Below are 24,773 nucleotides of genomic sequence, written 5' to 3' on the forward strand. Positions count from 1 at the left end.
AAGGGCTGTGAGAGCGAGGGTCTCGGAAGCGGAAGGCTGGGCGCACGGTGGGTGCAGGCCCCGGGTGATGGCAGGTCGAGGGTCCTGGCCTCTCACCCATTCCGCTCCGGGAGCCCCGGGCGCGCCCCGCGGAGCAGCCCTCCTCCCGCCAGCAGGGGGCGCCGAGGAGAAGGCGGGCGGGAGGCCGTGATGCGCGGAGCTGCCGCCGCTCCCTCCCGGAGTCGGGACCAAGGCTGCCGCTAGCCCATTCGTCCGCGGCGAGACTCCCGGACACAGCCCGAGCGGGATCCCGGACTTGGAGTCCCGGAGAGAGGCCCGTCCCCCGTCGCCAGCACCCCGGTCCGCGCCTGCCCGGAAGCGCCGGCGCTGAGGGGGCGGGGCAGAGAAGCGCTTCCGGGGGCGGGGGGCGCGGGCTGGGGCGGCAGCCGGAGCGGCGGGGACGGGCCTGGCGCCGGCGGCGGCGGAGGGGGCGCCGCGGGCGGGCGATGTGAGCGCGGCGCTCTCCGCAGGTGAGGCGCGCCGGCGTGGGGCGGCGGGCGGCTGGCGAGGCGCGGGCGGAGCAAGCGGGGTCGGTGGCAGCCCCTGGCCGCTGTCCGGTTCCCTCTGGGCGCGGCGGGGCGGGAGCCTCAGCGCCTGGTCAGCCCTGTGGGCCGGCGGGTGGGCGGGTGGTGCGGGTTGGAGCCGAGGCCGGGCGGGGTCGGGAAGCTCTGGGCACCTGCTCTGGTCCGGCGCGCGCCCCCAAGGGGCCAACCCTGCTTGGCCCCGGAGAACGGGCGCTGCTGGCGGGTCTGAGGGTAGCGCTCGGCCAGCTGCCCCGGGCTCCCCAGCCTCTGCCCGGGCGTCTCGGGATCCCCTGCTTCCGGGCCCCTCGGCCCCGGGGGCGCTCCCCCTTTGTACGGGGAGGCCGGATGGTTAAGTCCCCCGGAGAGCCGGGCCGGGCCGCGGGGTCGGCCCTGCTGGTGGCTGCAACCGAGCTCCTGCTCCACGCCACGGCTTTTCTCTAGGTAAACAGGCGGCGGCGCGTCCTGCTTGGCCCTGGACGTCTCCATGGTCACTCTCGCCCTCAGACGGTCCTGCCATTACGGAGGGCTGGGCTGGCCTGGGTGTGTAAACAGTGTCCTTCTAGGCTAGGCGGCTGTGCCTTGGGGCACGAATAGTCTGGGAGTCTCAGTCTTGAGGCTTTCAGCAAGCCTCTTCCATGCTGGGCCTCAGTTTCCCCACCTGATCAGTGAGGGTTTTAGATAAGCTCTCTAAAGACCCTTCCAGCTCTACCATTCTGTGTTTGTCTGAAATTGGAATGGCTGTCCCTGGTTCAAGATATTGGGCAGTTTCACCGAAGACTTTTTGCAAATGTGGACTTTTTAGCCGCTTAATACACTTGTTTTCAGACAGGCTTTAAAATGAATCCAAGAAGCGTTTCTAAACCTAACCTTATCCTAATTCATCCCTTGCCTTTGTTCCTAGTAGTAGTCAATCACATCCTGCTGAGTTTTTGCATGCAAAAATTTTTGTTGTTGTTTATATCTGCCCATTTTCTCTTTGTTCCCTAGTCAGGCCCTCTTTGCCTCACATCTGGATTATTGCAACAGCTTCTTAGCTGGTCTCTGACTTCAGAAGTCGCCCCCACCTCTTCCATCCTTCCTTTATGCTAATGCTAAACTTAATATAGGAAGTCAAAAAAAGAGTTGAGTGTTTGCTTGCTTATTAAATGTCAAGATGCTGTTCCATGTGGTGGGGTAAAATAGTAGGAGGCACACTTACAGCCTCCAAGCAGCTTTACACTGGGTGCTGAGATTATACCTGTGAAAAGGTAATTGATTGATGAGTCAAGCCTGTGTGCTGTAGAATTAAGAGGAAGGAGAGATGGAGGTTACTATAGGCCAAGTGGTCAGGAAAGGCTTTAGTGAGGGGGTGAGGTTTGAGCTGGCTGTTAAAGGATGAGTAGGACTCAGATAGGAAAAGAAGAATCAGACCCAGTGATCCTATGGAGTTAGTGAATGGACCGGTTTCCTTGTAGAGAAGGGTGCTTAAAGGAAGGGAATAAGGAAAGATTGGCTGGGCTAGTTCCTGAAAGAACTTGAACACCAGGCCAAAGTTGAAACTATTCTAAAGGCAGTGGTGAGAGGCAAGAGACTAGGGGTGGTTCATGATCATTTACAGGAGGGGAAGGGAGAGGCTGGGGGCCAGGAGATCAGCTAAAAGGCCACAGGTATTTATACCACTATTCAAAGCTGAGTACCTCCTCTGCCTGCCACACTGCGTCCAGTCAGTGCCCACCGTGTCTTTTCAAGGCTCTCCTCACCTCCTTGGACCTTATTTGCTGCTTCTCCTCCCAGTCTGTCTCCTGCAGAAGCGAGTTTGTGACTGCTTCTAGGGCGTTGCTCCTCTTGTTCCCCCTTCTGAAGTACTGGCCTCCTTTTTCTTCTCCTCTGTGTAAATTCTCCATTTCACTTCCTTCAAGCCCCTGCTGAAGATATACTTCCTCCAGAGGGTGTTCCCTGACTGCCCTACCCCCATGCCTTTGTGGCACTCAGAATCTAAAGCACAGGATTCAGCACTTGTTCCTTGGTTACTGAACTTGCTCTTGTCCCAGCTGAAGTGGGTGTTTTTTTTGAGGGCATTTTGTCTTAATACTTCTCTTGAAGCCCTTGTAATATCTAATACTGTAGCTGGGCTTTTGTAATAGGTATGCAAATACTTCCTAATTTTTGTTGGTAAATGACTTAAATTTTTTTGAACCCCCCCCTTTTTAAAGGAGAATCTTTTATTAGTTATCAGTTTTCTCTGTCATATATCATTTACGTCTAATGCTGCCATTCAAGGTGGATGTTTTCAGCTTTCATTCTTCGAGTGCAGTTAACATAAAATGAATCTTTGAAACATTAAAATGTTTACTCTTGATTATGGGAAAAGAAAACATCATGTAATTCTTCAGTTGGAGGCTGTGGGGAAAGTACATCAGCTTTGGAATCAGACCGGTCTGGGTTTGAATCCCAGCAAGGCTACTTACTAGCCATGTGAACTTGGACAATTTATATAATGTCTCTGAGCCTCTGTTTTCTCATTTGTAGTATGGGGATAATAAAATCCATTTCCTAGGGTTTTGTGAGTTTTAAAGTGAAAAAAAGTATAGGAAGGAGGTAGCAAAGTTTATAGCACCTAGTAACTGCTTAATATTTACATTTTCATCATCATCATCATTATTAGGTGTAAATTTATCAAGGTGGAGAAATGATAGGCTGCTGAACCTCGGTGTATTTACTGAGCTGTGTATTTCTACATGTCTCTGGATCCTACTTTTACCTTCCAGCTGAAGCGCTTGTCAAAAATGTCAGTATCACGAATCTATAATGTGTCATTATGTTTTATTCCCATTAATTTTCATCTTTCTCTAGTTTAAATTCTGCTTAATGGTTTTCAAACTTCTTAATTGTGTCCATTTAATGTTTTGTAGCTGACAAACTGCTGAATTTAGCTTAGTGAAGGTCATCAACTGAAAGCAGTTTAATTTCTAACGGTTATTTTCTGGTTGTATTGATGGCATGGAAAGCCTCATGGAAGAAAGCAATTCAAGGTGAGCTTTTCTAATCCTTTTATCTTTAGAGGTGGGACTTAATATATTTCCCAGGCCTGGTGCCCCCTGAAATGCCAGCAGTAAGCAGATAAGTTGCTACTCCTTCACTTTTTTGAGTTCTTTGCCTTAAGAAAACTTATTCATTCCTTTAACTGAAACAAATCTTTCTATTTCATGATAGGATTTTACATCTAATTGCCCACTTCATAGACAGAAGTAAAAAGAATGGACATTATGCAGAGAAATGGCTGCAAAGTACAAGGAATTGTAACCCCTTAGTTATCACTGTGTTGGTGTAATGATACACCCTTAAATGAGAAATTTTTTTCCACTCAAAGGTGATCAGTAAGATTCTAGCACCAATAAAACCCCTACTTCTCACCACTGTGCCTGGATTAAAATCTTATTCTTACAGGAGATAAGAATTCTGGCTCTGGAGACTGTCAAATCCAGGTTCAAATCCTGGCTCAGCCAGTCATTAGTGAGTTTGGGAAAGGTTCTTAGTCTCTCTAAGTGTTTTCTCACGTGTAGAATGGGGATAGCTGCCGTGTCTATCTCATAGTGTTGTCATGAAGATTCAGTGAGCAGGTAGAGAGCTTACTTAGTGTACAGAACGCAGTTGGAGCTCAGTAACTGTTATTGCCAGTCAGGTTAAAGAGTCCATTCCTACTCTGCTAGGAAAGCTCAGAAGAAGCTTCTGATGTTTTGCACTGACTGAAGGACAGTCTCCACTGTCAAACGAAACCGCACTCTCAGAATTAGTGTATCTGAGCAGACTTGGAGAATGTTAACGCCTTGGTAGGAAATCTAACAGTTTGGATAAAAATGTTCTTTCAGGCTCACATGAATTAATGCAGTAAGAACTCTAGACTTGTTTTCTTTTAAATTAGGATGAGTACTTCATGAATATCCATCACGGAATGCCATTTTATTTATTTTTTTCTTGCATTGGGTTTCAGCAGCACCAGAATGTTTCATGCAGGCCTGGTGTTATTCGGCTGCTGCTTTCTGAAGGATTAGATTGTACTTCATGACAGCTCAATTTTAGTTTTGCTCTAGACCCAGGCAGAAATACCTAGGAAAGTTATTTTTGTATCCTTGTGACTGCTGTTACCATGCCTGTTGTCCCCAGTGCTTCCATTCTGCGGTCTTTTTAATGACTTTTTGTTTGAGAATGACAGGGATCTTCAGGTCTTCAGTGCCTGATAGAGAAAGTCTAGCTTGATTTGTGTCTCCAGTATCAGCAAGTGACTGAAGCCAGCAGGTGCAAATCTGGGTTTGGAATCATGAGCATCTTGATGGAGAATAATGGGTACTTCCTGGTGCCTTAAACAACTTCCAAATTTGTAACCTTGCTTTCCTTTCTTGGAAGTGTCGCAGGGTATTTTTAAATGAAGTGGAGCAAATTAGAGTGTTTATGGGTTAGATGGGAGTGAATCACCTTGCTAGATTTTTCCTGCTGGTGAGACGATCCTGCGTCTCTTGGGTGTTCAGCAGGAAGAGTTGAAAGCTGAGGGTGCCGCCATGGTGGCAGTCATGGATTTTGAGCCACCAGCTTGGTTTAGGTTGCTGAGAGCCTCTCTTTGCCAGACACATTGCTGGGCTCTGGGCACACAGTCCCTGCCCTCAGAGAGCTCACCACCGAGGGTGTGAGCTCAGCAGCACGGGAGGCTCAAAAATCAGCACATCTCATTTGCTTAGGTTTTACACTTTTACTTTTGCTCTGGTTGTCATTACGGGGAAACAGTTCCCGGGTTTTACCCAAGGATTTTGTAGAGGGGACTTCAAGGCCCATGTGGGTGTTTTGCCCAGATGACATTTAAGTGTCTTTTCTCATCTTTAGGTTCTCTTTAGAATGGATTTGCAGTGTGGGAAGATGGCACTAGTCTAGGTTCTGGTTTTCACTGTTTGGTTTCCTTACAGCTTAACAAAAGGCACGATGCAGAATTTTATTAGTCAATGAAACGGTGCCTTAAGGAGAGGGCTAGGTGTGGATGTTTCCTCTTTCGTGAGATACCATGTTACAGTAGGAGCAAATAACTGTACTTTCTGTTCTCAACTGTGTTTTCTGTTTTCCCTTTTAGTAACCTCATGTTACCACATCCGTCCTTGGCTAGTACAATTTTTGATTACTCCCAAATTGTGCCTATTGGACAACTCTGTTCAGATGCCCAGTGGGCAGCCTAAACTCAGCTTGTCTCAGGCGGAACTAACTTCCAGAGTGGGTAGCATCCCTCCGTCTCCAAGCCCTGTTGAGTCCTTCTTTGGACTCGTGTTCAAATTGGCTGCCACCGGAATCCAGTTTAAGATTTCCAGGCTCGTATTCAAGGCCGTCGACGTTCCCACTGTGGCATTCCTCTTTCCCTCATCACTCCTTGTACCTGGGCCCTGGCCACTACCCCAGACACCATACATTTTCACTACAGTGTTCTTTGCTTCTGCCATTCCTCTGCCTGAAGTGTTCTTTCTGTTCCATTTGAAATGCAAAGTCCTGTTCAAATATTACTTCCACCATGAAGATTTTATTTATTCTCTTTGATTAAAAAAAATTCACTTTGGTCAAAAGTAATCAGTCTTGTCATTGCTCTCATAGTTCTTTGTTTCTGCCTCTGTAATTGTCTGCTTGATACAGTAATTACCCATTTGCAGCCTATCTTTCTCTGGATTTCTTGGTTTTAAAAACTATATATTTTTAGGTAAAACCCTATAACATGTCTTAAAAACACTTTTAGTGAGAATAATACAGCTATATGATAAAAAAATTCAAAAAGTATAGAAGTCTGTTTCCCTTCCCTCTCCCCAGTCTGTAGTCCTCATTCCCAAAAGTCACCAACTTTAATGGTTTCATGGGATTCCTTCCAGAATGGATACAGCAGTATATACTTGTTCTTTTAAGAAGAGTACATGAAGTGAATCACATATATACCTACAGATTTTTCTATGGCTTGCTGGTTTTGGCTAAATATTAGAGCTCTTTTCCATGTCGAAGGATACAGGTCTATTTATTCTTCTTAATGGCTGGGTAGTGTTTCATTGTTGATTGTTTTTTTTGTTTTTTGTTTTTTTTTTTTTGAACAAGTCTTCTCTGGATTTTGAGCTCGTTTCCCTCTTTTTTTTTTAATTTGCTATAGCAAATAAAAATGCTCAGTGGACATACATATCCTAATATGCTATTGTAAGTACTGTGTATTTGTAGGCTTAATTCTTAATAGTTAATTGTGGGCCAAACGATGAATGCTTTTTACATCTTAATCGATACTACCAGATTATCCCTCAGGATTACACCTGCACACTTTTAAAATGTGTGCAGGTCTGATGGGTTACGAATGGTATCTCATTTTTTCTTTTTGTAATTCACAGGTCTTGATCATGAATAAAGCTAAACATCTTTTCATATGTTTTTGATCACTTTTTCTTTGAACTGTTAATATCTTTTGCACCTTCTTCCATAGGATTTTGTGTGTCAGTCCAAATCTGTTTGAGTTATAATATAGCCCTTTGTCAAATGTGCACGTACTTTCCTTCAATATGTCGTTTATCTTTCGGCTTGGGGGGTGGATTTTTTTTATTATATATTTCTATGTTGTTAAATGTATCTGTCCTTGTCTTTGTGGCTTCTGGGACTTATGTCATGCTTGCAGAGGCCTCTATGACATTATTATAAATAAATTCACCCATGCTTTCTTTTAGTTATTTTTTGGTGATAGTTAAGTCTTTTAAAAATAGTGTCATAAGACTATAATGACATTAAATGGAAAATAATAGGACCCTCCTTACATTCCCTAGTGCTTTATAAGAAATTGTTAAATATGCAGCACCTTTGAAAACTTAGGGAGCTGTAATTTCCATTAATCGGGCGTTTTATTTTGTGTGAACCTATAGTGGTCATACAGAAGAGCACTCACTACCTTTTTGCCTCATTTGCTCAAACTCAGTGGGAGGAGCCAGGTGAGAGGAGGAACAGAGTGGCGATGAACTGGCGTCTGTCCACCCTTCCCAGGATCAGCCGTGTCTGTTAGATTATGGTCAGCTGGTTTCCCTGTCTTTACGAAGTGACTCTTTTAAAGCTCCTTCAGGTAAAGTGTGTTTATTCTTGGTGAGCTTTGGAATCTGGATTAGGGGGTATCATTCCCTTGTTTGTAGCATTTCAGAACAGCGTCTTGTCCTGATGCCTGGGTGTGGTCATATGTTCTGTAGCTTTTTTTGGGTGGGAGCTTGCAAAGATTTCAAGCAGCTTTACTTGCTAAGCCTTGTTGTCATATGGTCTTGCATCAGATCTTAGTTTTCTTTTCAGAGCATGCATGCATGTTTATTTCTAGGACCCTTCTCCTTCACTTTGCACTTCAAGTCTGTGGGTCGAGTGTCCCAGGCTGGCTTGTATGGTAATTTAGGGGACAGAGCCTCTCCCCTGTGGCTCGTGCCCACACTGCCTCGCTGTGTGAATGGCCTCGCTTCTCTGGTTGCCCAGTCTGCCTGAACTCCCCAACATGTGGCTGTGCTCTTCCCGAACCTGGTCGCTCTTCACTCCTCGTGGTTCCATCTTGCCCTGGCCTGTGCTGGCCTTGCTGCTGTCCTCAGTGCTTTCAGACCTGGCTTCCTCGCTACTTGGTCAGACCTGGCTTCCTCGCTACTTGGTCAGACCTGGCTTCCTCGCTACTTGGTCAGTCCTGGATAGCCCCTCACGGTCTGCTCTTGCTTTTTAAATGCCAGTCTCAGTGCTGCTTTGAATTCTCTTGAACTTGGGCTGAACCTGTGTCTTGGCAGCATCTGCTCTCTGTGACTTTCACCCTCGAACACCAAAAGGACCACTTACTTGAGCCCTAGATCCGTGGTTTCTAATGAATAGAGGCTTTAGCATATGAAGATAGCTGTTTATTTAAAGCAGGTAAAATCAGCCAGGGTGCAGGGCTCTGATGGGGAAGAGGGAGTAAAAGCTGTGAATATGGAAGGCATAATATACTGTAGCTGGAGGGCCACCTGGGACTTTTTTCTGATCATAGCCCTTCCTTCTACCAGTGACTTAGATCTAGAAAAGAGGGAGATTTTGATCTTGAAAGAGGGTACTGTGGTAAATTCCTAGAGCTGAGATTGCTCGTGCACAGGGCATGTGCGCTTGTAAGTTTGATGGATATTACTAAAATGCTCCCTTTTGCCTTTCTTCATCTCCTTCCTCCTGGTAGAGGAAGGAGTAAGAGCCCTGGGCAGTGGTAGGAGGTTGTCACCTGTCACTGTCCCTTTCCCTGGCCACCACCCTAGGGCAGGAAGGTAACCTAGGGCAAGCTTTCGTTTCCTCCTGCCTTTCCCTCAACTCTCCTGCCTCTCTTACTGGTCCAGCTACTCCCCTTGGGCAAATTAAACAAGGATAAGGGGTTATTGTGTAGGGGTCTAGATGGCCAGACTTTGCAACAGCCCTGAAGAAGTTAAGTTAGCCTTTTGGAGCCTCAGTTTCCTCACCTCTCAAGTGAGGGTAATAGTACCTGCCTTCTGGTGGAAGGTCAAGAGAATTCAGTGAAGTAATACATATAAGGCCTTTACGACATGCCTAGCAGGTATCGAACATTCAGTAAATATTGTAATTGATGATGATGATGATGATGATGATGGGCTTTTCCAAGTAAGGGGGGAAGGCTAAGGAGTGTGGTGGAAGGTGGCAGTGATCCCCTTGTTCAGTTGCTGAGGCTGGTGTGGAGGTGGCTGGACAAATGTCAGGACTTCCCATGTCCGAGGTGGTCCTTCCCAGAACCCACTGTTGAGACCAGTGGTGGCAGAGTCTCGTCAGCTGACTGTGGCAGAGGCTGTGTGTGAGGTGAGAGCTGCTTCCCGAGGGGTGAAAGTATTCTCCAGTTAAAGAAATTGGAGAGCAGGAAGTTTGTGTGTCCATTGGTTGAATGAGCAGAAGAGGGTTATGAAGAAATCGGGGAGCTGACAATTTTGAACTTCCCAGCAGACCATTTCAACTAATATCCTCTTTGTGTATGTTTTTAAAAAGAAGTATTTCACATTCTTATCCAAAATATAGTTTTAACAAACAAAACCAAAATAAGTATTGTTAAAATAAGTATTAATGGTATTGAAGAAAAATATCCAGTTTATATATACTTGTTTTTTAATTAAAATATAGCAATGTAAATGTCTCGTTTGGGGATTTTTTTTGTTTACTATTGATATAATGGGACAGAAAGACCTGCGATTAATCTGCTGAATTAAAGAATACTGATTCTGATGTCTTCAGTGAGTGGAATAATCAAATTCATTATCGTTTTCTGAAGCAGCTGCAAACTTAGTCTAAATGAAAAACTAATATAAACCACTTCTCTGCATTATCAAAAATGAACTCCATTCCCATATCTCTCTGAGTTGGGAGGAATCTGCAGTAAGCCTGTATCGAACTGCAAGACTGGGACTCTTATTTATCTTTGAGTTCCCTTTGGTTTTGTGCACGTAAGAGATTGAAATTGAACATATCATATAAATGTAGAAAAATAAATTCCCAGTCAGTATGTCATTTAGTGATTGCAGTTAAATCTAATACTTGCAGCACATTTGACAAAAGGCTCATTTTCTTAATTTGCAAAGAACTCTGATAGTTCAATAGAGTCAGATATGGGCAAAGGATATGGGTAGGCAGTTCAAAGACAAACTTAGACAAATTGCCATTGAAGATGAGAAAAGATGATCAACCTCATTTATAATTAAATCACAGCAAAACAATGAGATACCACTTTTAACCTGTCAGTGTGGGGAAAGTGAAAAAGTTCAATATTCATTATTGGCAGTTATGGGGGTACAGGCACTTCATGTGCTCTTGGTGAAGGGACAGTTGCTGCCACCTTTTGGGAGGTAAGTTGGCATTATCGATGGATGTGAAAAACTAACGCAGCAGCCCCTCTACTAGGAGGAACTACTATGACTATTTAAATGGTTTCCTGCTTTTGGTATCACCTGGGGACTGATTAAGTATTGAATACATGGTGGCACAGCCATCCATGGAATACTATGAAATCAGAAAAGAGAATGAAGTAGATGAGCTTGTGCTGCTGTGGAAAGATTTTAAGGTATATTAAATACTTTTTTTTTTTTAACATCTATATTGGAGTGTAATTGCTTTACAAAGGTGTGTTAGTTTCTGCTTTATCACAAAGTGAATCAGCTATACATAAACATAAATCCCCATATCCCCTCCCTCTTGCGTCTCCCTCCCACCCTGCCTATCCCACCCCTCTAGGTGGTCACAAAGCACCGAGCTGATCTCCCTGTGCTATGCAGCTGCTTCCCACTAGCTATCTATTTTACATTTGGTAGTATATATAAGTCCATGCCATTCTCTCACTTCATCCCAGCTTACCCTTTAAATACATTTTTAGAAAGCAGAGTACAGAACAGTTTATGCTGATATATGTTTATAATTTTCTCTGAAAGAACACCCAAAAACTCTTTCCAGTGATTGAGAGACACTGGAGAAGAATTTTGCTATCCATTTTATATTTTTCTGTACTATAGTTTGAAGTTTGACCATATACATATATTTTATTTTAAAAATAAAATTGAACATTGATCTAACTTTGGTGTAGGCCCACTGACATTCCATTCAAGGGAGAAATCAAGACCCTCGAGGAACCAGTGATTAGCCCATGCTGGAAAATTGCAGAGGAGTGGAGGGTTCTGTTTGAACTTGATGTGTCTGTAAGAGGTTCTGGCTTCCTTTGCTTCAGGACCACTGGACCTGATAAGTCAGGTCTGGGTGTAGAATTGTGATTAATTACGCCTTTTACTCCCTTTATGTGACTAGGACTTAAATTACCTGTAAATTCCCTGTGTGTCAGTCTCTGAGAAGCCTCTTATTCGAGAGTGTTGCTTGTTAGCAGCTTTAGGCAGGAGTCTCTGAATCTATCTCATTGTCACTGCCGAGAGGACGCGTCAGTGTCAAGGAGAGGAGAGTGGAGCGCTTCCTTTCTCATTTTGCAGAAAAATGGAATTCCTCTCTTAGGTGTTAATCATGGTCTTTCATTTTTCTCTTCAGTGATTTTCTTTCCAGTGTAGTTCTGTACTTTTTTCTGAGAAGAAGATAAAAAGCCACACAGAGGAGGAAGACACCTCATTGTGGAGCTATTTTCAGTTTTACAGACTATTTCAGAAATGCTTTTTTGTTTTCCTTTTTCTACTGGTTTTTGTCCAGGACTCTGTACCTTTAAAAAGCTGAATCCACCTTTCTTTTGCCCTTTATTTCCAAAAGTCACTATTTACACATCCTTGTGTCCCGAAAATGCTGTAATGAATAGGTAACATTTGACCACTTGGCAGGTGCCAGGCAGTTTCTGTGTTTCTAGAAGGCAGTCTGGTGCAGTTATGAGCATGACCCCTGGAGCCAGACTAAGTTCATCTGTTAGCTCTGGGACCTTTGGCAAGTGTCTTAACTTCTTTTCTTCAGTTTCTTCATCTATAAAATGGCAGCAATCATAGTATTCCCCTAACAGAGTTGATAAGAGAATCAAATTAATTAATCTGTGTAAGGTGTTTAGCACAAGATAGGTACTCATTATACGTAAGCTATTATACACATTCATTGCATGAATTTCCCTCATTCAACTATTACAGCAGTCATGTTGGGCAGTAGTTCTTCCAAGACCTTTTCTACATACAGAGATCAAGGTTAACGGACTTGTCTAAGGTCACGTAACTATTTAAATGTTCATTGTTATTATTTTTATTAGAAAGTGGCACAACCAGGATTCATATCCAAGTCTAACTTCAAAGCCAGTTCTCTTTGTTACACCATCCTGTCCCCCTAAAAAAAGTCTCTAATATCTAACCTTGATTGCCACGTGCCAAGCAACCATTGTGCTAAGTGCTTCCTACGTGTATTCCTTATAACAACCCATAAGGCAAAGACTATTGCTATTGATACTACCATTAAAAAAAAAACAACAAACTGAGACTTGGAAAGGTTATAAAATACCTTGCCCAAGGTTTTACAAATGGAAAGCAGGTATCATTTGAATCCATATCCGACTCCAAATTAATGCTTCTAATGGTTATATTAGGATCTTTTCTTATCTCTTAAAAACTAGATGAGGTGCCTTAAATTTTTTTAATGTTACTTATTTTTAATAAGTAATACATTCACATAGTTTAGAAATTTTGAGTTCAAAATGATTCACTGAAAGCTAATGGGCCTTCCAACTACCTCATCCCTGTCCCAAGAGGCTATTTGTTTTTGTGCATCATTCCAAAAATATTTTGCTAATATTTATATATGAATATATTGACACAGCGAGGTATATGTTTTCATAGTACTTTATACAAATAGCATATATACTGCTCTGCATCTCAACTTTTTCATTCAGCAATATATCATGGTGATTGTTTCATACCAGTATGAAAAGAGCTTCCTTATTCATTTTTTCTGGTTGTATAGTAGTCTTTAGTATTGACATACCATAATTTATTAGCCAGGCTCCTCTTGATGAGAATTTAGTTTGTTTCCAATCTTTTGTTATGAACTATCCTGTAATAAATTCCTAGAGTTGAAATTGCTCAGTCATGGGGGATTGTTTGTAATTTTGCTGGATACTACTGAAATGCCCTCCAAAGTATTTGTACCATTTTATACTCACCAGCAGTGTCTGTCAAACTATCATCTAGTAGGGATTTAAAAATACATATATTTTTGTCATTCCAAGTAATACATGTTCACTACAGAAATTTGAAAAATACAGAAAATTACAAAGAAGAAAGTTAAAACATCTTTACTCTTACATTAATGTAAATATTTTCTATAATTCTTTAATATTATCTCTATATTTAATATTTGTAAATACATACATACTTTTAGAAATATCATTCTGTATATTCTGTGATTACCTGATTTTTTAACAGCTTTGTTGAGGTATATAACTTACATATAAAATTCACCCATCTTAAGTATAAAATTCAGTGACTTTTAGTAAACTTAAAAAGTTGTCTATCACCATAATTCAGTTTTAGACCATTTCCATCACCCATAAAGATCCCTCTTGTTCATTTGCAGTTGATCTGATTTTTTGCTGTGTTATTAAATATTTATTCAGCAAATATTTATTGAGTATCCACCATGTGCCAGGCAGTTATCTGGCAGATAGTTAATATAACAGATAAAAATTCCTGCTCTCATGGGAACTAACTTACATTTTGTGGAACTAACTTTGAATTCTTCTTTAACGTCATTTTAGTAATGATACCGTATTCAGTATATAGCCGTATCATACTTTAATAATTCCCTTATTGTTGGACATTCAGGTTGTTTCCATTGTTTGTTTTGTAATTGAATATAGTTATGGATAAATTCTTGTGCCTATATTCATGATTTTTTTTTACAACACAGAGTGCTGAGTTGAGAGAAATTCCCATTTTAAGGCTTTTGTTATATTTGCCTACCAGAAGTATGTGAGAGCACCCCTCTTCCTATAACACTGCCAGCTGGGTTGCGTTTTTAAGTCTGGGCAATTTGAGAAAGAACAATTGTGTCTTGTGTTAATTTTTATATTTTGGTTTATTGATGAAGTCATTAAGCATTTTATCACTATGTTTAAAGGCAATTTAAATTTTTTTTTTTTTAGCATCTGTTCATATTCCTTGTTCACTTTTCAGTTGTTATATTTGGCTTTTATTGATTTGTAAGAGTTTTATACTTCCCTGCCATAGATGTTATATTTTTCATAATTTGTCTCTTTGTTTTTTGGTAAAAGATATTTTTCAGATGTATAAAAGTTTTATTTAATAGTTAAATCTCCCTTTCTCCTTCTGGTGTCTGCCTTTGTGTGCTCAGAAATGCCTTCTCTTGAAGTTGTTTTTGGGTATGTTGTGAAGAAGGGATCTAACTTTATTATTATTTATTCATATTATCCAAGCAGCATCTACTTCCAGAAATCTTCCTTTTTCACTGATTGAAAATGGCCCCCAAAGGCCCATCCTGGTCTCATTTCTATCTACTTGATAGCCTCATGTGGCCTCTGCCCTTGCTCCTTGTCCCAGCCGTGCCACAGTGCTCCAGTATTTCCTTCCTTCCTGACTTGGGCTCTCATCTCTTTGTGCATGTGATTCCTTCTGTCTGGAAAACTGGAACTTTCCCTGCAGCTCCCCCCCTGCCCCCCAATATTTGGCTAACCTTTATCATGCTTTAGGTCTCAGTTGAGATATCACTTGTTCAAATGGCCTTCTCTGACCACTCCTCCATTATGAAAGATCTCATAGCTCTTATCACAATTTACAACAAGAGAATTGTAGCTCTCCTGGAGCTGTAGTGCCAGGCATACGGAAGACTCTCAGTATATATTTATGAAATGAATGAATTATAGCCTACTCATACATTTTGACATCTATATGTTTGGCTGTATTTTTCTTTTTCTAAAATTTTTTCAGTATTTCTTCTTCTAGATCTAACGTCCAGTATGGTGGCCATTGCCGACACGTGGCTATTGAGCACTTGAAATGTAGTTATTCCAGATTGAGATGTGCTGTAAGTGCAAAATACACATCACATTTTAAAGACTTGGTATGACAGACATGAAATTCTAAGAGTGTTGTGAAAATACCGTGACTTATTTGGAAAAAAAGAATATAAAATATCTCATTAATAACTTTCTAATATTGTTGTTGAAATGATAATGTTTTAGATATATTGAGTTAAATAAAATGAGTTAAATTTTATATTTTTCCTTTTAAACAATATAACTGCTAGAAAACATTACACACATGGCTTGCGTTGTATTTCTATTGGACGGCAGTGTTCTAGATGAATTTTAAAATCATTTTGTCAAGTTTCTAAGAAAATACTCCATTGGGCTGCATTACATTTATAGATTGACTTGCGGGGAACGTGTCCATCTTGATAGTATCAAATCTTCCTGCCAGAAGCATGATATGTGTCTTTGTTTATACATGTTTTTGTCCTTATTAAAGTGTTATAGCTTTCTTCTTGTAGATCCTATTTTTTGTTTATCCCCCAGGTATTTTATAGTTTATGTTAATATTGTTGGCTGTAACTTGTCATTAGCTTACCTAACCGGTTTTTTATGAATAATAATTTTTTAAATCCTTCACTTATTAGATCCTGATTCTAACAGATTTTTTTCAAGCAATTCTTTTGTGTTTTCTACGTAAATAGTCATATCTCCCTTGGATGATAATTTCACCTCCTCTTTTCTAAAGGCTATATGCCTTAATTTTCTCTTGCCTTGTTTCTTTGGCTGGAATTTCAAGAACAACGTTAAGTAAAAAAAGTGATGGGCAGACAACCTTGTAGCCTTCCAGGCACTAGCAGGAATTCCTTTACAAAAGTGTTTACCAGAGAGTGTGCCAGGGAACACTAATTCTTTGGAATATTAATATGTGTACCTTGAGAGAAGAGTTTCATGGTTAAATGAGTTTGCAAACTGCTGAGTTAAATAGAAGTCTTGTCTGTAGGACTTTGCAGATGGGTTATTATGCTAATATGTTTTTTAATTCCTAGGAGGTAGGGATATTGAGCTTGGGGCTTGTGTTCTACTAAATACATTTTGGGGAATGTAGGTATATTTCCTTTTTAAGGGTGATGTTGCCTTTAGTTTGCAGTAGATGCTATTATATTAGGAAAATATTGTTCTATTCTTAGCTTATTAAGTATTTTTTTCCTTACTTTGAAAGTAACTTAACTTTTTAAAATGCATTTTTGGCATAGAATTGATTTGGCCATATGGTTTTTCTCCTTTGACTTACTGAGGTTGCAAATTATATTTGTGTATTTCCTAACATATAGCCATTCTTACATTTGATCATAATATATTATTCTTTTAATAGGTTATATTTGCTAGTATTTCCTTTAGGATATTAAAGTAAGTCTGTTTAGTGAAGTCTCTTTACTTAGGTAAAGTTGACGGTCTTTATGCTGTTTGCCATATTCTAATATCAGACTTATGCCATATGAACTGAGATGCTTTAAATATTTTAGCATGCATCTAGAACAGTGTGAATGGCCTGAGGATCATTTGTGCTTTGGCACTTCTGTTTCTTTTTAATTCTGCCAATTTATGTTATCCTAAAAATATGTCCATTCCGCTCGGGTTTCAAATTGATTTCAATCATAAATCTAGGATAAATAATGGCACAGGATTCCTCTCTAACTAAAATGTTTTAATAAATTCTGAGGTGGTTAAGAAAAATTCTGATGTGATTTATCACACTGATTGATCTTTTTCTGCAAAAGTCTTAGATTTAGTTGCACATTGTCTTGTCTTAAATTTTAAAACTTTGTCTCTGTGATTAAATACTGTTCTGTATTAATTACTTTTTTGTTTTCTTTGGGTTTAGTTTGTAACTTTTCTAACCTCATAAGTGATTTCATTTATTTTTATTCTTTATTGTTTAATGATAAAATTTTTTAAGGCACTGACATTGTTAAAATTTGTTAGTTCAGAACCCCAGCATTTCATTGTGAAAAATTTCAAACATACAGAAAAGTTGAATTTTACAATAAACACCTGTATACTCAATCTAGACTCTACACTTGTTAACATTTTATTTTGTTTGCTTTATCACATATCTGTCCATCTCTTTTTGGGTGCATTGTTAAGTAAGTTGAAGATATAAGTAAACTTCATTCCTAAACCCTTCTTACTGCAGATTTGATGTGAGTTTTCTTATTTTCTAAATAGCTTTATTCCTTATTGATTTTCTCTTTGATTCAGTACTTATTCAGGAGGTGTTTAAATTTCTATTGATTGGGTTTTAAAAACAAAAATATAAATGTGAGATCTAATTTTGTTGTTTTGGTCCGGGAATGCAGCCTGGGCTCTACACCCTCCTGTAGTTTTGAGTGATCGGGGCTGTGGATTGTAGGCAGAGGGCAACCAGCCTGTCCTGAGCACACCAGCAGCGTGAGCACTAGCAGATGATGACGCACTCCTGACATGTCCATCACTCTTCTTGATGCTGCTGTCTGAAAACTCTTCACTGAAAGCGACCGAGCATTGCGCTATGAATTACCAACCCAAAAGGCTATAACTGTGTGTAGAGCTGAAGGGGGAAAAATGCACATCAAGACAACAACTCAAACTCTAAAAAGGTTTAAGCTCCATTCGGTGTATCCAGTGTGCTGTATACTTGCAAAATACCAATTGGAAATATACAAATAAGGCAGAGCATTTTTTTAAATGAATTTACTTCTGTTTTACAGAGTACTTCAGATCCTCAAAGGTAGGTGAAACAGAAAAATATATTTCTTAAAAGGATACCAAGTTCTCAGAGCTAAAATGGCTCTACTATATGTTACATGTTTTACTTTGATCAAGGTGAATGTCAGGTAATTAGGAGACTTGGCTAATGGATCATTAGGTTATTTAGCTTTAGGTGAATTAACCAAGGCATGAAAGACTGAAAATAAGAGGAGAAATGCTCAGGCGAACCCCAGGAGGTATAGTAGCTACAATGGAGGGGGTGGTGGTATTTTTGCAAGGCTGTGTTTATGCCGCTTGTACTTAGTGAGGAGTCACTGGCGAATTATGAAACTCTCTCTTTCCTCAGATTACGCTTCATGTCAGTAGAAATGGACAGCAGCAGTTTTATTCAGTTTGATGTGCCCGAGTACAGCAGCACCGTTCTGAGCCAGCTAAACGAACTCCGCCTGCAAGGGAAACTATGTGACATCATTGTCCACATTCAGGGTCAGCCGTTCCGAGCCCACAAAGCAGTCCTTGCGGCCAGCTCCCCCTATTTCCGGGACCATTCAGCATTAAGTACCATGAGTGGCTTGTCAATATCAGTGATTAAAAATCCCAATGTGTTTGAACAGTTGCTTTCATTTTGTTACACTGGAAGAATGTCCTTGCAGCTGAAGGATGTTGTCAGTTTTCTGACTGCAGCTAGCTTTCTTCAGATGCAGTGTGTCATTGACAAGTGCACGCAGATCCTAGAGAGCATCCATTCAAAAATCAGTGTTGGAGATGTGGACTCTGTGACCGTCGGTGCGGAAGAGACTCCAGAGAGTCGTAACGGAGTTAAAGACAGCAGCTACTTTGCCAACCCGGTGGAGATCTCCCCTCCATACTGCTCTCAGGTACGGCAGCCTACCACAAGCAGTGATCTTCGGATGGAGACGACACCCAGCAAAGCTTTGCGCAGCCGTTTACAGGAGGAAGGGCACTCGGACCGAGGGAGCAGCGGGAGCGTCTCTGAGTACGAGATTCAGATCGAGGGGGACCATGAGCAAGGGGACCTGCTGGGGAGGGAGAGCCAGATCACTGAGGTGAAAGTGAAGATGGAAAAGTCTGACCGTCCCAGCTGTTCCGACAGCTCCTCCCTGGGAGACGATGGGTACCACACCGAGATGGTTGATGGGGAACAAGTTGTGGCCGTGAATGTGGGCTCCTATGGTTCTGTGCTCCAGCACGCCTACTCCTACTCCCACTCCCAGGCAGCTTCACAGCCAGCCGGCGTATCTGAAGCTTTTGGAAGTTTGAGTAATTCCAGCCCATCCAGATCCATGCTGAGCTGTTTCCGAGGAGGTCGTGCCCGCCAGAAGCGGGCTCTGTCTGTCCATCTGCACAGTGATCTGCAGGGCTTGGTGCAGGGTTCCGACAGTGAAGCTATGATGAATAACCCCGGGTTTGAGAGCAGCCCCCGGGAGAGGAGTGCAAGAGGTCACTGGTACCCGTACAATGAGAGGTTGATCTGTATTTACTGTGGAAAGTCCTTCAACCAGAAGGGAAGCCTTGACAGGCACATGCGACTCCATATGGGAATCACCCCCTTTGTGTGCAAGTTCTGCGGGAAGAAGTACACGCGGAAGGACCAGCTGGAGTACCACATCCGGGGCCATACCGACGATAAACCATTCCGCTGTGAGATCTGCGGGAAGTGCTTTCCATTCCAAGGTACCCTCAACCAGCACCTGCGGAAAAACCACCCTGGCATAGCTGAGGTCAGGAGTCGCATCGAGTCCCCTGAGAGAACAGATGTGTATGTGGAACAGAAACTAGAAAACGATGCGTCGGCCTCAGAGATGGCCCTAGATTCCCGGATGGAAATTCACACGGTGTCTGATGCTCCTGATTAAGATGGTAAAGAAGTGCACCCACACAAAGCACATTAATCAATGCCTATTTGTGATTTGCTTTGTTGTAATCTTTGGTTTTCCCAACCATCTGGAAATCTCTTGGTCTCTTGGCAGTTTTTCTAAGGTTTCTGGAAGGAACACTTCATTGTGTTTATCCTCTCCCCCACCCTCCCTCCCTCAAGGAGCTCAAAGCATGAAGGGCGGCGTATCCAGGGAAAACACAGGCTGACAGTATTCCTCTTTGGCTGAACTCTTCATCCAAAATCTGCCAGTGATTTAGCTATGCCAACTGGTTGACCCTGCATTCTCTGCCAAGAGGCATACTCTCTCATTGTGTGCACTGGCACCAGTGCATTTCCATGGAGGGAGGCTGGGATGCCGTCAGCTGATACAAATGGGTAACCTTTTCTAATTTAAAATTACTTTTAGGGGGTAGTTAGACAATTTTTATATATATATATAATAAAGCAATTATTATATATATAGTATATATACATTCTCAAATTTGATTTTATTCTGGTTGAGGTGAATGTAAGAGGAATATATAATTTAATACAATGTGAACAGGGCTTTTGACTCTGTCTCGCCCCTACCTAATATGTTAGGGTTTTGCCCCTTTATTTCCCTTATAAAAGAATGTTAATAGGTTTTCAAATATATTAATCATTGTGTCCAAAAGCAAGCAAAGCAAATCACAGTGTTCATAGCTCTGCTTCATAACAAATACATAAACCAAATGCCATAAAATGTATTCAACTCTAGTTGGAAACCATTTGGAATTTTTGTTAGTTGTCCAGTAGGTAAGCTGGATGACCCGTGGTGCTGACCTTTTTACATACAGTAGTGTTATATTAGTCAACCCCAAAGGAGCAGTGGTTTTCAATGTTTTTACTGGCCTATGAATCTACCTTCATTCCGTACTGTAGAAACATACATACCAGGTAACTAAATCGAATCACTCTCTACCGTGAGTTAGTACTCACACTAAAGGAAAGGGATTTGTAGTTCTGTCTACAAAATTCTCCAAGCAGTGTTGTGGTTTTTTTTCTTCTTTCTCTTTTCAAACAGCCAGTTCAGGTGCACAGCAACTTTTTCTACATGCAGTTCCCAGGGAAACTGCAGAACTTGGAATTTGTACTTTTTGTAAAGATATACTCTATGGGAATTGCAAGCAATATATCTATCTTAGTATTGTGTGAGCTGATGAGAGCCTCCGTGGCTCCCCCGCTCTCTCAGTGTTTCCTGCTTGAAGAAACCAACAGTTAAAAAGCCCTCTAAGATACTCTGTGTGTCACCAAATCTCTGTGTGTCACCATTTTTTGGTCACGTGGTGCTATTTTTATGTTATGTACCTTTTAGGTCAGTATAGTTGTAGAAAATGTGAAATCTAATGGTAAAAGTGAATTATAATTTTTTTCCTCTCTTGAGTTTATAGCTTGAAAAAAGACCTCAAAAGCATGTGCTGGCAAACACATTACTGTATAAAAACATACCCGAGTCCTATTTGGATAATGTTTTATTAGTACTTGAGGAAGTGTCTTCAGTTTTATATTTTGTTCACCCGTGTGCTTCTAGTATACAAAACGGGCTTTATGAGATTGCCCTGGTACTGTATACTCCGACAGAGAGTAATGTTGTAAGCAGTTTGGTGGTGAGTTTGTGCTGCAGGCTGTCGGTAAGATGTCAGCACTCCAGGCTCTCTGCTTGAGAACCTTGGCCCTGAAACTCACAACTAGTGTGTCTCCACGGGAGAAGAGCACAAATCACCTAAGAGAAAAACAAAAGCGAAATTCAGACCAACCTCAGAGGCTAGGAGTTAAAGGAATACAAAAGTAGTTGTTTGCTGGTTTTCCGTGCTTTTTTGGCTCTTAAAATACCAAGAATGGAGTTGGGGTGGGGGGTGTTTGGGGATTTTTTTTTTTTTTTTTTGGTTTTTTTGGGGAAAAAAATCATTCAGGCCCTTGTGTGTGATCGCCCCCGGGGGTGGTAGCTGTGCAGGAGCATCTCTTCAGCACAGGGGATCTGTTCACGCGTGAGCCGCTGCTCTCCACATCAGTGTTACTACGTACAGACACACGCGAGTCCTGCCGCTCTAAGGAGCGACTTCTGCTAACCGGGTATATAGTATGCCTTTTCCTGTCAGACTGCCTAAGTCAGGGGTCTCTTCTCTCCCTGAAGCACTTGCTCAACTCCTGTCAAAGCCGTGTGCCTCAAGGGGAGGCTGGACCCCAAGTGTTTACCCACTTAAATATGTTCTGGGGTTTCAGGTAAATGTTTGTGATTTTTTTTCCTTACATGAATAAGTTTGGTTTTGATTTATTTTTTTTTTCTCCTTCAAAGAATTAAATGCAAAAAATTTGTGTTGTGATACAAATTAAGTTTGTGACAAGAAACGCCCAAATCGAGGACATGAGAGGTCAGGCTCAGGGAAGGAGCCTCTTTTCACTCAGGCTTGGGGCCTTCTGAGAGGTCTCTAGAGCATCCTGTGATAAACGAGACAAGTGAGGAGGGGCGGCACTTGGGGCAAGCGCCTTGAATGTCCTGGTTCTTGTCACCGTGTCCGTCTTAACCTTATTTACATGGAGTTCTTTGTATTTGTAAATTTGTTTAACTGGTTTGAGTTTACCAAAGAGTGACTTATCCAAAATTGTCTTTGACAAAAATATACATTGCTTTGATTGTACAGTTCAGGTTCAGACATTGTAATGGGACTGTTAAGGGGCGGAAAATTGATTGCGTTTCTCTCTAATAATCACGATTCCACATTTTGCAAGTTCCACTTGCTCCCATTCATGTTGCTAACACTTTACCCTTTCCACTGCTAGCAGTGTTAAGAATGAATTCTCAAGCCATAACCCAGTACTGTAAGGTCCCAGAGGGCTTCGAGGGAGGCCGCGCGCGGGCCAGCACAGAGCTGCGTGGCCTCTCTGAGCGCGCGCACTGCCGTGCTTCTCAGTGTGCAGGGCGAGTGAAAGATTAACTCCGTTCACATCGGGCAGCAGCAATTAATTGTGCCTTGTCACATGAGGATGTGCCAGGAGGATTAACGTGACCACAGAACAGAAACATTCTCTCCCCGAAGTTCACTTCACGTCTCTGCAGACGAAGTCCGCTGTGTAACTCCTTAGAGCGACTCTTTTTGGAAAGCAAAGTCCCTATTTCTGTACAGTTTTAGGTTAGATGTTTCATTTATAACAAATGCAAAAATCAATTACGATAAAAGTGATATGTGAAGAAATCTTTTACAGTAAAATATATCCTGAATTCATATAGGTTTGTTCATAATTGAGTCTCTTCTTGAGCTACCTTTTCAAATACGTAGACAATGTGAAGACAGTGACAGCATCCTTTTCTATAGGTGTTTAACCTGTTATTACAAACTGTGAAAACAAAGAATTTTATACTTTTACTAATGTGTGTGGTTTTAAACAGTTATTTTCATTCTAATCAGTTCTCTACCCTCTAATTTCTACTAAAGCTGTAAATACATTTAGAAATTATATTTGTAAATACAGTATATGAAGTCAAGTTAATTTTGGGGTCAGTGGAAAGCCTCCCAATTGGCTCTACCTTGGCAGTTTTGTTTTTTGTTTGTTCTTTTTTTTTTTTTTTTTAAACAGCAGAAAGGATACTGTCGGTTCACTGTTAAGCAGAATATACTGTAGAACTAAATTGATAACTTCTAAATCTTCCAGAGCATGAGTAGATGTCTTTTCTAATGATAGCAGTTATAACAAGTCTTTGTTTTTCCCTTAGCCCAGACCATAGGCCTGCATATTTTTGTGTGTGGTTTTGTTTTTACTTTTGTTTTTACAGCCTAGACTCTAGGAAGAATTTGCAGGAACACAAAACAAGGGCTGGGGGGGCATCATCTATGTGAATGAGCTTTACTTTAAAGAAATCAATGTATTTTATTTTAACAATGTTTTCCATTAGTGACTGTGATTTTTTTGTTGTCGTCGTCGTTGTTATTGTTAAATTCTGTAATGGTTTCCTGTGAAGCCTCCACTGAAAGGGACTCAAATATGCAACACCTAAACTATTTTCCAAGGGCACATGCCCCTTGAATGGTGCTTCTAGACTGGTCAGGGTTATTTATTAAATTTTATATATGAAAGTATTGGGGAATTATGTAAATTCTTTATATGAAACTATCTAGTTCATAAATCATAGGTTTCATATTACTCAGTGCAACTGAACTGAAAGTTCAGAAGAGTCATTCACATTGTTCGAAATTTGTAATGGTTGTCACTCGTCACATATGTCTCTTCAGTAAGTGCCAGAGTGTTTCCACTGTTTCTGCCCAGTGCTTGACTTCTCGGCCCACAAGAGAACCTTTTCTCTCTGGTTCCCCTTGGGTCTGGCACAGACAGGGCTGGTGTAGTTCTCTATCAAGTCCTGGAGTAAGCCTTGCAGCAGATTCAGTAAACAGACCTCTTGCTGCCCCTCAGTGACAAGTATGCTGTGAATTCAACCTTTGGACTTGCTGCCCAAGCCTTTGGTTGCTGCCCTGAGTATAGTAAGAGGTAAACTTACCTGGTTTCTTCGAGAATGACCATTTTCCTAATGTGAAAACCATCTCTCTCACCACTTTTATTAGTAGGGCTAACATTTTTTTCCGTTATAAATGGTTGAGCAATTTGAATGACTTAATGCAGTGTCATTATCTTGCAATATAAACTGGTAACCTCACAACTCCACACTTCATCACCATATGAAGTAAATGAAGCTAGCTAAGCGGATGCTGTATCAACTAGTAACTTGCCATTAAGGATTATTTTATAGCATGAATTTAAGACTATTTATTCAAATGATATTTTACTCTTGTATTCATTTTGTTTTAGATTTGTGACATGAATACTTCAGTGCTGCTTAATTTTGTTCTGAATTCTTGTTTCTTGCTTGTAAATGGCTTTTTTATGGTATAAAGTCAATGGAAATTGCTGTTTGTAAATAAAAATGCTGCTAGAGCAGATGTGCTGTGGTCTGCCTCCGTATTTACCTCTTCTGGCCCCCTGAGTTTCACAGGCTCTAACAAACATCCTCCGGTGTCATAGTTTCTGTAACCACTGTTTTTGAAAGGTTAGGATTTCCTAAGAAGCTCTTGTGCCACCGTGGCGCTGGAAAGAGGAG

The 24,773-nt window shown here is 41.3% G+C and overlaps 1 protein-coding gene across 3 annotated transcripts; it reads left to right on the top strand.

Annotated features, from left to right (window-relative positions):
• The first annotated feature begins 466 nt into the window (after positions 1-466).
• ZBTB34 (zinc finger and BTB domain containing 34) lies at positions 467-24,613 on the top strand. Of its 3 annotated transcripts, none has more exons than XM_036854421.1 (2): positions 467-509; positions 18,110-24,613. In XM_036854421.1, exon 2 carries the CDS (start codon positions 18,120-18,122, stop codon positions 19,638-19,640), a length of 1,521 nt encoding a protein of 506 aa, XP_036710316.1. In that variant the 5' UTR covers positions 467-509; positions 18,110-18,119; the 3' UTR covers positions 19,641-24,613. The 3 variants fall into 3 exon arrangements, with proteins under 3 accessions (XP_036710316.1, XP_036710315.1, XP_036710317.1); XM_036854420.1 differs by lacking the exon at positions 467-509 and having other exon boundaries at positions 17,383-19,644; positions 21,981-24,613; XM_036854422.1 differs by lacking the exon at positions 467-509 and adding an exon at positions 17,384-17,782.
• Positions 24,614-24,773: the final 160 nt, after the last annotated feature.

The sequence above is a fragment of the Balaenoptera musculus genome, chromosome 6, assembly GCF_009873245.2.
Source record: "Balaenoptera musculus isolate JJ_BM4_2016_0621 chromosome 6, mBalMus1.pri.v3, whole genome shotgun sequence".
NCBI classification, from domain to species: Eukaryota; Metazoa; Chordata; class Mammalia; order Artiodactyla; family Balaenopteridae; genus Balaenoptera; species Balaenoptera musculus.